Source organism: Phyllobates terribilis, unplaced genomic scaffold (assembly GCF_046119375.1).
Source record: "Phyllobates terribilis strain yellow unplaced genomic scaffold, ASM4611937v1 Scaffold_5__5_contigs__length_657084704, whole genome shotgun sequence".
Classification (NCBI taxonomy): Eukaryota; Metazoa; Chordata; class Amphibia; order Anura; family Dendrobatidae; genus Phyllobates; species Phyllobates terribilis.
Genome location: NW_027362765.1, coordinates 296883747 through 296899220, shown reverse-complemented (window position 1 = coordinate 296899220; position 15474 = coordinate 296883747). Strand labels below are relative to the sequence as shown.

General features: G+C 42.8%; 1 protein-coding gene across 3 annotated transcripts in view; it reads right to left on the bottom strand.

The window, feature by feature from the left end:
* The window catches only part of LOC141273038 (glycine N-acyltransferase-like), a 132751-nt gene extending 118254 nt beyond the window's left edge, over window positions 1-14497 (bottom strand). For 2 of the 3 annotated variants that reach the window (XM_073684363.1, XM_073684361.1), the window contains exon 1: window positions 14331-14497. In XM_073684363.1, the coding sequence (XP_073540464.1) occupies window positions 14331-14482 (152 nt within the window). In that variant the 5' untranslated portion in view covers window positions 14483-14497. Of the gene's footprint in view, window positions 1-3667; window positions 3734-14330 lie in introns of all 3 variants that reach the window. The other variant, XM_073684364.1, reaches the window with a different exon arrangement.
* Between the last annotated feature and the right edge of the window lie 977 nt (window positions 14498-15474).

Genomic DNA, 15474 nt, shown 5'->3' with positions numbered 1-15474 from the left:
CTGAGGTCCAGAGCTCTCTGGAAGAGGTTTTCATCCAGGATATCTCTGTACTTGGCCGCATTCATGTTTCCTTCAATTGAAACCAGTCGTCCTGTCCCTGCAGCTAAATAACACCCCCATAGCATGATGCTGCCACCACGATGTTTCACTGTTGGGATCGTATTGGGCAGGTGATGAGCAGTGCCTGGTTTTCTCCACACATACCGCTTAGAATTATCACCAAAAAGTTCTATCTTCGTCTGGAAGTCCTTAATGTGTTTTTGATCAAACTCTATGCGGGCTTTTATATGTCTTGCACTCAGAAGAGGCTTCCGTTGGGCCACTCTGCCATAAAGGCCCGACTGGTGGAGGGATGAAGTGATAATTGACTTTGTGGAACTTTCTCCCATCTCCCTACTGCATCTCTGGAGCTCAGCCACAGTGATCTTTGGGTTCTTCTTTACCTCTCTCACCAAGGTTCTTCTCCCACGATTGCTCAGTTGGGCTGGACGGACAGGTCTAGGAAGACTTCTGGTGGTCCCAAACTTCTTCCGTTTAAGGATTATGGAGGCCACTGTGCTCTTAGGAACCTTGAGTAATGCAAAAATTCTTTTGTAACCTTGGCCAGATCCTGTGCCTTGCCACAATTCTGTCTCTGAGCTCCTTGGGCAGTTCCTTTGACCTCATGATTCTCATTTGGTCTGACTCGCACTGTGAGCTCTGAGGTATTATACAGACAGGTGTGTGCCTTTCCAAATCAAGTCCTATCAGTTTAATTAAACACAGCTGGACTCCATTGAAGGAGTGGAACCATCTCAAAGAGGATCACAAGAAAATTGACAGCATGTGACTTAAATATGAGTGTCTGAGCAAAGGGTCTGAATACTTATGACCATGTGATATTTCAGTTTTTCTTTTTAAATAAATTTGCAAAAATTTCTACATTTCTGTTTTTTTTCAGTCAAGATGGGGTGCAGAGTGTACTTTAATGAGAAAAAATGAACTTTTTAGAATTTACCAAATGGCTGCAATGAAACAAACAGTGAAGAATTGAAAGGGGTCTGAATACTTTCTGTACCCACTGTATGCACTAGAACTTCCCTAGGAGGACAGGTTGCAAGGCTAACGCCTGATGGACTAGTTTTCGTTATTAGCACTTTACCTGGTTCCCATAGGTAGTAAAAAATACACTGGTCGTCATTGTGGTTAATAGACTCTAGGGACTTTTTCATGTGGCTATACCTACCAGTTTCAATACATTGAGAGGTGTAAACTTTCTTTCTCTTGGCACTTGCACTTTATACTTTAATATACTTAATTAAATAACTTTTTCCAACTCTACATGTATTGGGTACATCTGATGTATGAATTTATGTTGTTTGGCATTTGCACTTTAATCTAATCTAAATACACCACAGGAAGTAGTACTGATAAAATTATTTATGCAACAAGTAGAAAAATGAATAGCAGCACTCACCAAGTCCTTTGGCTAAAAAGTCCTTTATTTCATAGTGTTCTGGACAATCAGATGTAGCGGTCTATCTGAGGTGCAGGGGAGACATGCGGGGAGACGAGAGGACGACGGCCATTTTGCGTCTTACAAACGCTTCTACGGGTCCAAACTATAGAGGAAGTGCAAAAGCTTCTTCCTTTATAGGAGGAGTTTAGTATACATAATTAAAAGTTAACTGATTAACATAAAAATATTCATTAAAAACCATACAGATGTTATACAATATTCTATAAAAAGACTGCCATATCTAGCTTTTCATTTAGCCCTAGCAGGCCCTGGGCTTCGGCTTTTAATATCCATTTCCCTTCTCTTGCTAAGATTAAATGATTGTGATTTCCCCCTTGTATGGGGTATTTTAACTGTTCAATGCCTGCAAATTACAGTACATGAGGGTTTCCACTGTGACACTCCCTAATGTGTTGAATCAATCTAGGTGAGCCTTTACCCGAGGAAATCTGACAAATAAAGGGCGGATGGTTTTTCCAATATAATAGAATTTACATGGACAGTGTAATATATATACCACATGTTTGGTCCTGCATGAGATAAATTATTTTACCTCGTGCCATATAGCTCCTATTTTTCCCAGTAATATGTGCCTGGCAAAAAGAACAATTACCACACCTGTAATTTCCAGTCAACGAATTTTCTTGTAACCATGTCATTTTTTTGGTAGTGCTTATAAATCTATTATGTATCAATAAATCTCAATTAATGAATGTTTTTATGTTAATCAATTAACTTTTAATTATGTATACTAAACTCCTCCTATAAAGGAAGAAGCTTTTGCACTTCCTCTATAGTTTGGACCCATAGAAGCGTTTGTAAGACGCAAAATGGCCGTCGTCCTCTCGTCTCCCCGCATGTCTCCCCTGCACCTCAGATAGACCACTGCATCTTATTGTCCAGAACACTATGAAATAAAGGACTTTTTAGCCAAAGGACTTGGTGAGTGCTGCTATTCATTTTTCTACTTGTTGCATAGATGCCACACTTTAGCCTTTGCACCACCATTATTGTCCTTTATCACTGCTGGTGTTCAACAATATAAATATCACGTGGTGCCTGAAGATTTTTTCATTCTCCTGTTGGAATGATATAATGATTTACCTACTGAAATATCTACCATTTAGTCCATTCCGGGATATAAAAAATTGTGTATGTATGTATGTATGTATGTATGTATGTATGTATGTATATATATATATATATATATATATATATATATTACAGTTGTGCTCAAAAGTTTACATAGCCCGGCAGAATTTTTGCTTTCTTGGCCTTGTTTCAGAAAATATGAATAATAACAAAAAATCCTTTTCTCCACTCATGGTGGATTCTGTGCATGTTATCAGGCCAAAATCACCAGGGTATGTGAACTTTTGATCAGGGTTATTTGGATGTTTTTGGTTGTCATTAAGATTTATAAAGAGAAAACACAGTAGTTTGACAATAAATGGCTTCACCCATCCAATAACCATGAGTGGAGAAAAAGTTTTTTGTTATCATTCATATTCTCTGAAACAAGGCCAAGAAAGCAAAAATTCTGCCGGGGTATGTAAACTTTTGAGCACAAGTGTGTATATATATTTTTATATATATATATATATATATATATATATATATATAATATATATATATATACACATTTATGCATAAAATCCTGTCAATATAATTGGCTTTTTTTGTGATCAACATTTGGGCTGAATACATAGGATTGTGTAATGAATCCCTAATTAGCTGGGATTATTCTCCTGTTTACTTTTAAGTGATATTTTTATTTTTTGGATTTAATAAAATATTGAATTTTTTATGTTTTGTCTATACTTCTCTCTTACCTATGACTTGACGTCTATTGGTATTGTGACAAATAATTCAATTTGGGAGTGATATGCCTAATGTTTGACATTTGTGTTAATATACACATGCATACCTGGTACCAGAAATTACTATGTAAAAGGAGGGGGGTTAAAATCACTAATGAGATAAATGGACGGTGCAAAATGGCATTAGGATGAGAACAACATAAATCATAAATACATTCAGATTCCTTTAATACTCCAAAGAATAGAAAAAGTTCTGCCCAGGTGCACAAACCATCTTGATGCAGTGTGTGTTGTTTTGAGCATTTTCCATACCAACCAAAAATACAATAGTGCTTGAAAAATTGTGAACCTTTGACAATTTTCTATATTTCTGTATAAACTTGACCTAAACTTAACTCAGATTTTCACACAAGTCCTAAAAATAGATAAATAGAACCAAATCAAACAAATGAGTCAAAAATATGAACATTTTTCATTTTTTATGAGGAAATTTACAATTTCACGTTTGTGAGTGACAAAAGTATGTGAACCTTTGCTTTCAGGGAGAGAAACTGGAGAGGAGACAAAGTGCAAATAGAGTCTTATCTGGATAACAGTATTAGGCTATGTGCGCACGATGTGTATTTGAAGCAGAAATTTCCTGAGCGTTTCTGCATCTCCTTGGCAGGAAAAACGCATGCAGATTTTACATTTGTTTTTTACGCTTTTTTTAAGCGTTTTTTGAAGCGTTTTTGTACATCAATGAATGCTTTTTGGAGTTAAATAATGTTATTTTGTGTGACATTGCTTAAACCTTGGATTACCATCAGAACTGGGGTGAGTATATTGGTAAATTTGAATACTTAAAGAATGTGTCTGTTGTATTTCAAACAAAGTGTTTATTCTGTGTGACTCTGTGTCTCTCTGTGTGACTCTGTGTGTCTGTGTGTTTATTTAACTCTTTACTTTACTTTAATTAAATTTGGTCATGAAAAGGTCTGATTGACACCTTGTCATAACCAAACAAAAGAGCTAGGTGTCAGCTAGTCCCATTCACCCAATCTTCATTAGCATTTGTATTCATGCTGTGAGCTGGTATTTTTAGACTGGGAAGGTGCCATTTGCAAACATTTTCCCTGCCCATAATTAACATCTCACAGCTGGTTCGTCCCCATGAACAGCAACAAGCAGCGCTTTGGACGTAGCATATCTTTGTTGCATCCAAAATGCGATGTTCTAATGCCGCACTTTTTTTGTTGGTACATGTGAATCCACCGCATATAATGAAACTTCAATCGGTCAAAATCTGCAGCGGAGACTAGCGTGTCCGCTACAGAAATTGACATGCTGCGGGTGAGTTTGGGTATGTGGCTATGGTCAGGAGCCACTGCAGGTTTGACGCTGCGTGTTTATACAGCGTCAAAAGCTCAGCATCCAGATGTTACAGAATAGTGGATGAGATCTCTAGAAATCCTATGTCCACTATGCGTGCATCAGAGGCTGCGAATCACCCATGGACACTGACATGTAGCACGTCTTTCAGGACCGCAGCATGTCAAATTCTCTTGCAGAGTCGCTACTCTGTGCAACAGAAATTTGACCACTAGAAAGTATTGAATGCGGTAAATACGCATGGTTCAGTGAACACTTGTGGATTTACCTGCATTCAATAGAATGCAACGTTTTGGACACAGCAAAAAATATGCGTCCAAAGCACTGCTACGTCCAGATCGTGGGCACAAAGCCTAAAATAAAAAATAAAAATGCCGTGGGCTCCCGCGTCATTTTTATAACCAGCAGAGGGAAAGCTGACCAGTGGGGACTAATATTATTAGCTTGGGAAGATGCCATTAGCTAACAATGTTCCCTGGCTATTAATATCAGCCCACAGCTGTTTGTTTAGCCTTTACTGGCTAGATTACAGGGGGACTCCAGAAAAAAATTGACGTGGGGTTCCCCATGGGGTGCTCATTGCTGGGGTCGAGCAAATCGTAATGCTCTGATACTCGACCCAAGTAACAAGCCCAATGTAAGTCAATGGGTAACTCTAGCATTTTTCCAGCAGCTCCCCCTGGAGGTCTGTAGGGGGCCTAAAAATTGCCTAAATTGACGGGAACAGTGCTCAAATTACATGGGAGCAGCATGGGGAAGACCCCTAGAAGCATCTCTAACTCCCAGGTCACTGCTGTGAACAATGTTGTCAGAGCATTACGCCGCTTTTACGGACTCACAATAAAACATACAGTACAGACCAAAAGTTTGGACACACCTTCTCATTTAAAGATTTTTCTGTATTTTCATGACTATGAAAATTGTACATTCACACTGATGGCATCAAAACTATGATTTAACACATGTGGAATTATATACTTAACAAAAAAGTGTGAAACAACTGAAAATATGTCTTATATTCTAGGTTCTTCAAAGTAGCCACCTTTTGCTATGATGACTGCTTTGCACACTCTTGGCATTCTCTTGATGAGCTTCAAGAGGTAGTCACCGGAAATGGTTTTCACTTCACAGGTGTGCCCTGTCAGGTTTAATAAGTAGGATTTCTTGCCTTATAAATGGGGTTGGGACCATCAGTTGTGTTGTGCAGAATTCAGGTGGAGTCACAGCTGATAGTCCTACTGAATAGACTGTTAGAATTTGTATTATGGCAAGAAAAAAGCAGCTAAGTAAAGAAAAACGAGTGGCCATCATTACTTTAGAAATGAAGGTCAGTCAGTGCGAAAAATTGGGCAAACTTTGAAAGTGTCCCCAAGTGCAGTTGCAAAAACCATCAAGCGCTACAAAGAAACTGGCTCACATGAGGACCGCCCCAGGAAAGGAAGACCAAGAGTCACCTCTGCTTTTGAGGATAAGTTTATCCGAGTCACCAGCCTCAGAAATCGCAGGTTAACAGCAGCTCAGATTAGAGACCAGGTCAATGCCACACAGAGTTCTAGCAGCAGACACATCTCTTCAACAACTGTTAAGAGGAGACCTTGTGCAGCAGGCCTTCATGGTAAAATAGCTGCTAGGAAACCACTGCTAAGGACAGGCAACAAGCAGAAGAGACTTGTTTGGGATAAAGAACACAAGGAATGGACATTAGACCAGTGGAAATCTGTGCTTTAGTCTGATGAGTCCAAATTTGAGATCTTTGGTTCCAACCACCGTGTCTTTGTGCGACGCAGAAAAGTTGAACGGATGGACTCTACATGCCTGGTTCCCACTTTGAAGCATGGAGGAGGAAGTGTGATGGTGTGGGGGTGCTTTGCTGGTGACACTGTTGGGGATTTATTCAAAATTGAAGGCATTCTGAACCAGCATGGTTACCACAGCGTCTTGCAGCAGCATGCTATTCCATCCAGTTTGCGTTTAGTTGGAACATCATTTATTTTACAACAGGACAATGACCCCATACACACCTCCAGGCTGTGAATGGGCTATTTAACCTAGAAGGAGAGTGATGGGGTGCTGCGTCAGATGACCTGGCCTCCACAGTCCCCAGACCTGAACCCAATCGAGATGGTTTGGGGTGAGCTGGACCGCAGAGTGAAGGCAAAAGGGCCAACAAGTGCTGAGCATCAATGGGAACTCCTTCAAGATTGTTGGAAGACCATTTCCAATGACTATCTCTTGAAGCTCATCAAGAGAATGCCAAGAGTGTGCAAAGCAGTCATCAAAGCAAAAGGTGGCTACTTTGAAGAACCCAGAATATAAGACATATTTTCAGTTGTTTCACACTTTTTTTGTTAAGTATATAATTTCACATGTGTTAATTCATAGTTTTGATGCCTTCATTGTGAATGTACAATTTTCTTAGTCATAAAAATACAGAAAAATCTTTAAATAAGGTGTGTCCAAACTTTTGGTCTGTACTGTACAAAAACGAAACCAAATTGGATTTTCCTGGGAAAAATGTAATGACTTATATATAAGGCAAAATAAATAGACAAAAACAAAAATGCTCCTCCACATCTTGGGCAATGTTCACACATAGTGTTTTTGATGTGTTTGCACTTTTGCATTTCTTTCAACGGTGAAAAATACATTCACCAGTAAATGTAATTTTAACATTTTACTACCTTATTTGGCCATGTGATGTATGAGACATAATCAGACACATCCATAATCAACACTCATTTCCAGCTTATAATACCATCTAGCACCTGTCACTATTTTAAAATCAGCTAACAGCATTATCAATAAGGAATAGATTTTTTTCTTTTCAGCACAGAGTATAATACAGGCATTTAGTCAGGGATTATTGTATTATACTCCGTGCTGACAAGAAAAAAAATCTATTCCTTATTGATAACGCTGTTAGGTGTTTTTAAAAAAGGGACAGGTGCTAGATGGTATTATAAGCTAGAAATTAGTGTTCATTCTGATCACATACATCCCTACAACAATCCATAACTTGATAGATTTTTTCCATGCATTTGTTGAGCGATTCATAATTTTTAACGGTGATCTGTAATTAGAAATTGATGAAAGCAGACAGGGTTGCTTGCATTCCTTCACAGTTTGGTGGTGTAAACCAAAAAAATTCTCTTCAGAGCCGGTTAAATTCTATTTTCTATTGTACTATATTACCTCTCTTATCTGAGATTCGTGTACGGGTGACCTATAGCAGTTGGGATAGTGTCTTACAAGCATTTAGTCAGGGATTATTGTAAGACACTATCGCAACTATCAGCCATGTGTACCAGACTGCCAATAGCCAAGACTTCCCTGTCCTGACCAAGAGGATGACTGTCCATGCTCTCCTCCTTTTCATCCTCCTCCTGGTCCTCCTCGTTCTAACTCTCCTCAGGCCATCCATGCTGAACAGACTGTATGAATGTTATGTGGGTTGTACCGTCTGTAGCGCAGGAAACCAGCTCCTGTTCCTCCTCCAGGAGCTGTAGAATGTGGGGGCAACCCTGATTGATCCAGGACCCAAAATCCTTGGCATTGGGAGGACATGTTCTGTCCCAGGGTCCGACTGGGTCCCGGCTTCCACTATATTAACCCAGTGTGCCGTCAGTGAGATGTACCATCACTGGCCACAAGCACTTGTCCACATGTCCGTTGTTAGGTGGACCTTCTCAGTTACTGCATTGGTGAGGGCACGACTAATGTTCTGGGACACATGCTTGTGCAAGGCGAGGATGGCACACCGGGAGAAATCGTCGCGGCTGGGGTCCGAGTATCGAGGGACGGCTGCCTTCATGAAGTTGCAGAAAGCTTCCGTATCCATAAGCCTAAAAGGCAAGATTTCCAGTCCAAGCTGTCAAGAAATGTGGCAGTTTAGTATTGCGGACTGTGGGTGGTTGGCTGCGTATTTTCGCTTGCGTTCAAAGGACTGGGGTAGGGACAACTGAACACTGCGCTGGGACAAGGGCATGCACGTGGTTGCTGATAGTGGTGGTTGAAAGTGTGCAATGAAAGGTGCAGGATGGGAGGCATCTTCGCCTGCACCATGGACAGGAGATTGGTGTGCACGCACAACAGTGGAACAGGCAGTGGTGTCACCCGCAGACACTGTTTCTGGACCCTGGCATTTGGCACAACTAGTTGGGTGCTTTGCTGTCATGTGCCTCAGCATGGTGGTGGTGGTGGTCAGGCTGGTAGTTTTGCTGCCCCTGCTGATCCTGGCATGGCAGATGATGCAAATGGCCTTTTTGAGGTTAACTGGACAGTCTTTAAATAAGATCCAGACTCTGAAAGACCTAACAGTTGGACTGGCAACTTCCATTGTGTTGGTGCTTGGGGGAACAGTTGACTGCCTTGTGTCTGTGGCCCCCACACTACTTCTACCTGCCTGTTGTGGTGCTACGCCTCCCTCTCCCTCTGCACTGCTGTCCTCGCTATGCATCTTATCTTGCCAGGTTGGGTCAGTGACTTCATCGTCCACCACCTCGTCTTCAACATACGCACCCTGGGACTCCTCCTGTCTTGCTGGCAATTGTGTCTCATCATCATCATCCACCTCTTGTGACAGTAATTGCACTTTTCCTGCCTTCATGTGACCGTAGTTGCTCAAATATTTGGGCATCGCTACATGCGATCTCCTCATGCCCCGCTTCAAGCGGGCTGGGCGAGAGGCCCGATTCTATAAATGGAAAAGTGAACAGCTCTTCAGAGTGTCCAAGTGTGGGATCACTTGTCTTTGGGCACTTGGCATAGTGGGAAGAAGGAGGATCAGGGTGAGGAATATGTGGTCCAGACTCACTGCTGCTGAGACTGGACCGCGTGGATGATAGGGTGGTGGCGGTGGCAAACTGACTGGAAGCATTTTCTGCTATCCAACCAACAACCTTTTCATACTGCTCTGGCTTCAAGAGTGGTGTTCCACGGCCCCCTAGAAATTGGGACAGGAAGGTAGGGCGTCATGATGTGGGTGCTTGTTGTGCTCCATCACCAGGCACAATTTCAGCTTGCCTACGGTCTCGGCCTCTGCATGCACCATCACCATCACGTCCACTTCCCTGTCCCTTGCAACGCGCCGTGCTCATTTTAAATGGAGTAGAATATTTGTCACGTTCCCAAAAATGTTTGGATTATTACCACAGTAATATAGGATCAAGTCTGATGACCAAGGTTTTAGGCAGTGGCCTAATAGATATGTATTGGTCAGTAACCAAGTGTAAATAGGTTTAAACACACAACTGGCAGACTTTAAATGGAGTAGAATATTTGTCACGTTCCCAAAAATGTCAGGATTATTACCGGAGTAATATAGCATCACGTATGATGATGGATAAGTTTCTCTGCTTCTACATTACAGCAATGCTATTAAAATCAACCAAATCTGGCTGTATACTGCTAACAAGCAAATGGAGCAGTAAAAATGGTGTATTATATTGCTTTTCAACAAAATAATCAGGATTAAGAGCAAAAAGAATATTAGCCCTGATATCTAGGGCTATGGATATCTGTAAGAGCAGCAGAAAGAACGTGCAATTTTATTATTATTATTATTTATTATTATAGCGCCATTCATTCCATGGCGCTTTACATGTGAAAGGGATATACATAGCTCAAACAATTACAATAAATTTGAACAATACAAGTCGGCGACTGGTACAGGAAGAGCGAGGACCCTGCCCGCAAGGGCTCACAATCTACATCGGATGGGGGAGGATACAGTAGGTGAGGGTAGAGCTGGTCGTGCAGCGAATGGTAGAGCGAGGGTTACTGAAGGTTGTAGGCTTGTTGGAAGATGTGGGTCTTCAGGTTCCTTTTGAAGGTTTCCACAGTAGGCGAGAGTCTGATGTGTTGAGGTAGAGAGTTCCAGAGTAGGGGGGATGCACGGGAGAAATCTTGTATTCGATTGTGGGAAGAAGAGATAAGAGGGGAGTAGAGAAGGAGATCTTGTGAGGATCGGAGGTTGCGTGTAGGTAAGTACTGGGAGACTAGGTCACAGATATATGGGGGAGACAGGTTGTAGATGGCTTTGTATGCCATGGTTAGGGTTTTGAACTGGAGTTTCTGGGCAATTGGGAGCCAGTGAAGGGATTGACAGAGAGGAGAGGCCGGGGAATAGCAGAGGGACAGGTGGATTAATCGGGCAGCAGAGTTTAGGATAGATTGGATGGGTGCGAGAGTGGTAGAAGGAAGGCCACAGAGCAAGAGGTTGTAGTAGTTGAGGCGGGAGATAATGAGGGCGTGCACTAGTGTTTTTTGCAAATTCGTGATTGAGGAATTTGCGGATCCGGGAGATATTTTTGAGTTGGAGTCGGCAGGAAGTGAAAAGGGCTTGGATATATGGTTTAAAGGAGAGGTTAGAGTCCAGGGTTACCCCGAGGCAGCGGGCTTGCCGGACTGGGGAGAGTGGGCAGCTATTGACTTTGATGGATGTGTCAGTTGGGGGGGAAGGGGGTTGAGTGAGACGGTGGAAAGATGATGAATTCAGCTTTCTCCATGTTAAGTTTTAGAAATCTGTCAGAGAAGAAGGATGAAATGGAGGGCAGACATTGTGGGATTTTGGTTAGTAGTGAAGAGATATCGGGTCCAGAGAGGTAGATCTGTGTGTCATCATCATAGAGGTGATACTGAAAGCCATGGGATTCTATGAGCTGTCCCAGGCCAAAGGTGTAGATGGAGAAGAGCAGGGCTCTTAGCACTGAACCCTGGGGGACACCGACAGATAGAGGAGGTGGTGTGTGAGTGGGAGACACTGAATGTCCTGTCAGTTAGGTATGAAGAGATCCAAGATAGGACCAAGTCCGTGATGCCAAGAGATGAGAGAGTCTGTAGTAAGAGGGAATGGTCGACTGTATCAAAGGCAGATGACAGGTCCAGGAGGAGGAAGACAGTAGTGTCCCTTGGATTTGGCAGTAATTAGGTCGTTGGTGACTTTAGTCAGGGCAGTTTCAGTGGAGTGGTGTGGTCGGAAGCCAGATGGTCAAAGAGTGAACAGGAGGAGAGGTGGGAGAACAGTTCAGAATGGACATGTTGTTCCAGTAAGTTTTGAGGCATATGGGAGAAGTGATATGGGGCGATAGCTATACAGAGCGGATGGGTCAAGGGATGGCTTTTTGAGGATGGGTGTGATTGAGGCATGTTTTAAGCATGAGGGGAAGACACCAGTTGTTAGTGACAGGTTGAAAAGGTGGGTTAGGGTTGGGATGATGATAGTGGTAAGGTTAGGAATGAGGTGGGACGGGATTGGGTCAAGTTCACAGGTGGTGAGGTGTGATTTGGAGAATAAAGAGGAGAGTTGATCTTCCGTAATGGTGGAAAAGCTGGTTTTGGAGGAGGAGGATTGAGTAGGTGTGAGGAGGGGCTGTGGGGACTTTAGGCAAAAGCTTTGTCTGATGTTAGCAATCTTCTGCTTGAAGAATGTGGCAAAGTCTCTGGCTGAGATGAGAGGAGAGGGAGGAGGCGCTGGGGGACGGAGGAGAGAATTGAAAGTTTTGAATAGCTGTTTAGGGTTGTGAGACAGGGAGGATTTGAGAGATGAGAAGTATGTTTGTTTTGCTGCAGTGAGTGTGGACTTGAAGGTATTGAGGGACTGTTTGAATGCGATGAAGTGCTCGTTGGTGTGGGACCTTTTTCATTTCGGCTCAGCAACCCTGGAGGCCCTTCGCAGTTCTTTAGTGTGCCAAGGCTGTCCGTTAAGTGGGTATATGTGAGGGGGGCGACCGAATTGAGAGCTGCAGATGTTGTGGTGTTATATAAAGTGGCAGCAGCATTTGCATCATGTAATGAACTCATGCCTGTGAGAGGGAGAAGGAATTCAGAGAGTGAGTGTAGGTCAAGGTGTTTGAGATTTCTGCGAGCGTGTGCAAGTTTGTGGAGTGGGGCTTGAGCACCTGGAGAGGAGGGGTAGAGAATGTGAGTAGGTTGTGGTCAAAAAGAGGGAGAGGTGAGCTAGAGAGGTTAGATAGGGAACAGAGCCGGGTGAAGATGAGGTCCAGTGTGTGGCCATCTCTGTGAGTGAAGGCAGAAGACCATTGAGCAAGGCCGAAAGAAGAAGTGAGGGATAGAAGTGGAAAGGAAATGAAGCAGCCAGGTGGTGAAGTGGTCAAAGAAGGTGGTGGCTAGTCCTGGGGGGGCGGTAAACGACGGCCAGTTGGAGGTTGGAGGGGGAGTAGATGCGCATACAGTGCACTTCAAAGGAGGGGAGAGTAATGGAGGGTGGCAGTGGGATATGGGTGAAAGAGCAGTTGCCTGACAGGAGAAAACCTACTTCTCCATCATGCTTGCCATTGGAGCGAGGGATGTGAGAAAGATGGAATCCACCATACGAAAGTGCAGCTGGGGAGGCCGTGTCAGAGGGGTTGAGCCAGGTTTCGGTGATGCCGAGGAAGAAAAGTTTATTAGTAATGAAAAGATCATGGATGTAGGAAAATTTGTTGTACACGGAGCGTGCGTTCCATAGAGCTCCTTTTAGTGGGGCTGGAGCGGCGGGGGCTGGGCGGATGGGAATAAGGTTAGAAGAGTTGCGAGAGTTTGTGACAGATTGTGGATAGGATGTGGAAGTGACTGTGAGGATGTGGTAAGGAGGACCAGGATTTGGAGAGATATCACCAGCAGTCAGAAGGAGCAGGGAAAGTGTTAGCAGGTGGGAGCAAAAGAGGGCATGAGGTGGACCCTATTCTGTTGTATACACTCTCCACAAACTCTGCCTGCCTAACTACTGCTATCACCATGATTAATATGCATCAGAATTAGTCCGTCCTTAGGAGGACTGTAGATTTGTAATGCTGTGGAATACCTCACTAAAACAACCACCAATTCTCTCCCTCACTCAGCTGCACCTTTCCCTACTTTGCCTGCTTGACCGGTAGACTGTGACGAGCATAGGGTCCCGGGTCTTATATAGACCCGATGACGCTATGCGGTCAGCCAATCACTCTATACGTGACTGGCAGGCAATTTATGCATGTTAATTCACTGTTTAAATAGTGCCAAACATGTGGGGCGGGGACTCGAGCTCCCGCCCAAACATTTCAAAATGTGAGTACTGAATAGTAGCGAGCACGCTCACTCATCACTAGTGCTTGCCCCATTTGTAACAAATGTCTGCTGTAACATACAGCATACAGGACTGCAACAGCCAAATCAGACATAACTCAGCTGTTCAGCCCCTTAGATGCTATGTTTGCAGGGTTTCATTGGGTTGCAACCAGGGGCTTTACAGGCTGCATGTCTGTGTAAGGCTAAGTGGAAAGGCTCTTAACATACACATTAACATTCCTATAAATGTCCTGTTCATAAGACAGAAGCCAAAAGTATGTTCTTTTTGCCTTTGCCTGGCTGCTATGCACCTGCATCTACCATTTATTTTATGTACATCATGCAATATGTTTTATCTTTTAAGCAAATAATGGCTATAAATGCAGTGTGTACCGAGCTTCAAACTGACAGGCATAATGCAACTCAATACAAAGATATTAAAGTGTTTTATACATGGAATTGCAGGTCCCCTAGCAGAATTAAAATAATTAGCAAAACACTAAAAAAGCCTTTGATACCCTGCATAGCTTATAATTCATGAAACAGCAGCCTTGGGACACTACAGATGTACCACCATAAGCTCTATCTGGGCTCACCTGTGTAATGCTGAATCCGTGCCTGTTATCTTCTCTGTAACTTGGTGGTTAGGGAGCACTTTATTCCCAGCTGTTGACATAAGGGACAATGTGATCTCTTGCTCTGGTGCCAGATGTAGATGGCTGCCAAAACTCAGGTTGTGTTGTAACATCTTGGCTACAGCAGTAAAGGGGCTGCGGCCAGGGACATAGGAGGTCAGTTAAGGTTGAGCCCCTGTAATTTGTTGCGGATCATTGGTAGTCCCATATGAGTATGTTACGCAGGTTAATGAAAATAACACATTAACTAGTACTCTGATGTAATCATTATGTATTCCTGGTGCAAACCAGTGAGATGTAAAACAAGTTGTTAATACAGTTTGGAACATATTAGTAAGGTTGAGAGAAAGTGTTTTGATGCCCTCAGAGAAAAGCCAATGTGCATATGTCAAAACATGAAATGAGCACCGAAAACATTTGTCTTGAGTTGCAAAATCTGGTACCATAATAGCAAGCTCATTTTAATTTTCAGTAACACCAACATTGCTATTTTCATTGTTGCTGAGGGTATGACTGATTGGCAGAATTTCTATTGACTTGCTGTAGGAGTTGGAGTAAATGCAGCCTGCAAATTTAAATGATGGATTTTATACAAAGAGACTGTGCTTTCTTCACTTCATTGCATTCTGACTGGGGCAAGTGTATCTTTCACGTAGCCCTGGTCCAGAGGTCCTATTAAAAGAACTTTTTTCCTTGAAGACCACCATTTTTTTTATTCCTGGTTGTCCTTAGACAGCACAAACGGAGTACGTTTTATATGACTCCTATTAAACATCTTGCAATCAATGGCACACATATTCTTTCTTTCGTTTGATATGAAATTAAAGGAGTTGTTTGGAAGTTTTTTTTTCCCTATACTAGTGGGCAGGTAATGGTTAAGTACCTTCCGCTCCCATGCACTGATCTCATTCTGCTGTTAGAACCTTACCACTATCTTTTCCTCACTGCACAGTTGATTGGGTATCACCGCTGGCATCATGTTGATTGACATCCAGGTCCCGGGTGTCTAACCTAGCACAGGTGCACTGAGCGCTGTAAGATTTTCACTAGATGACCGCGCGCATCTACAGTGCAGAGGAGGGAAGTTGGAAAGTGTTACTGGTAC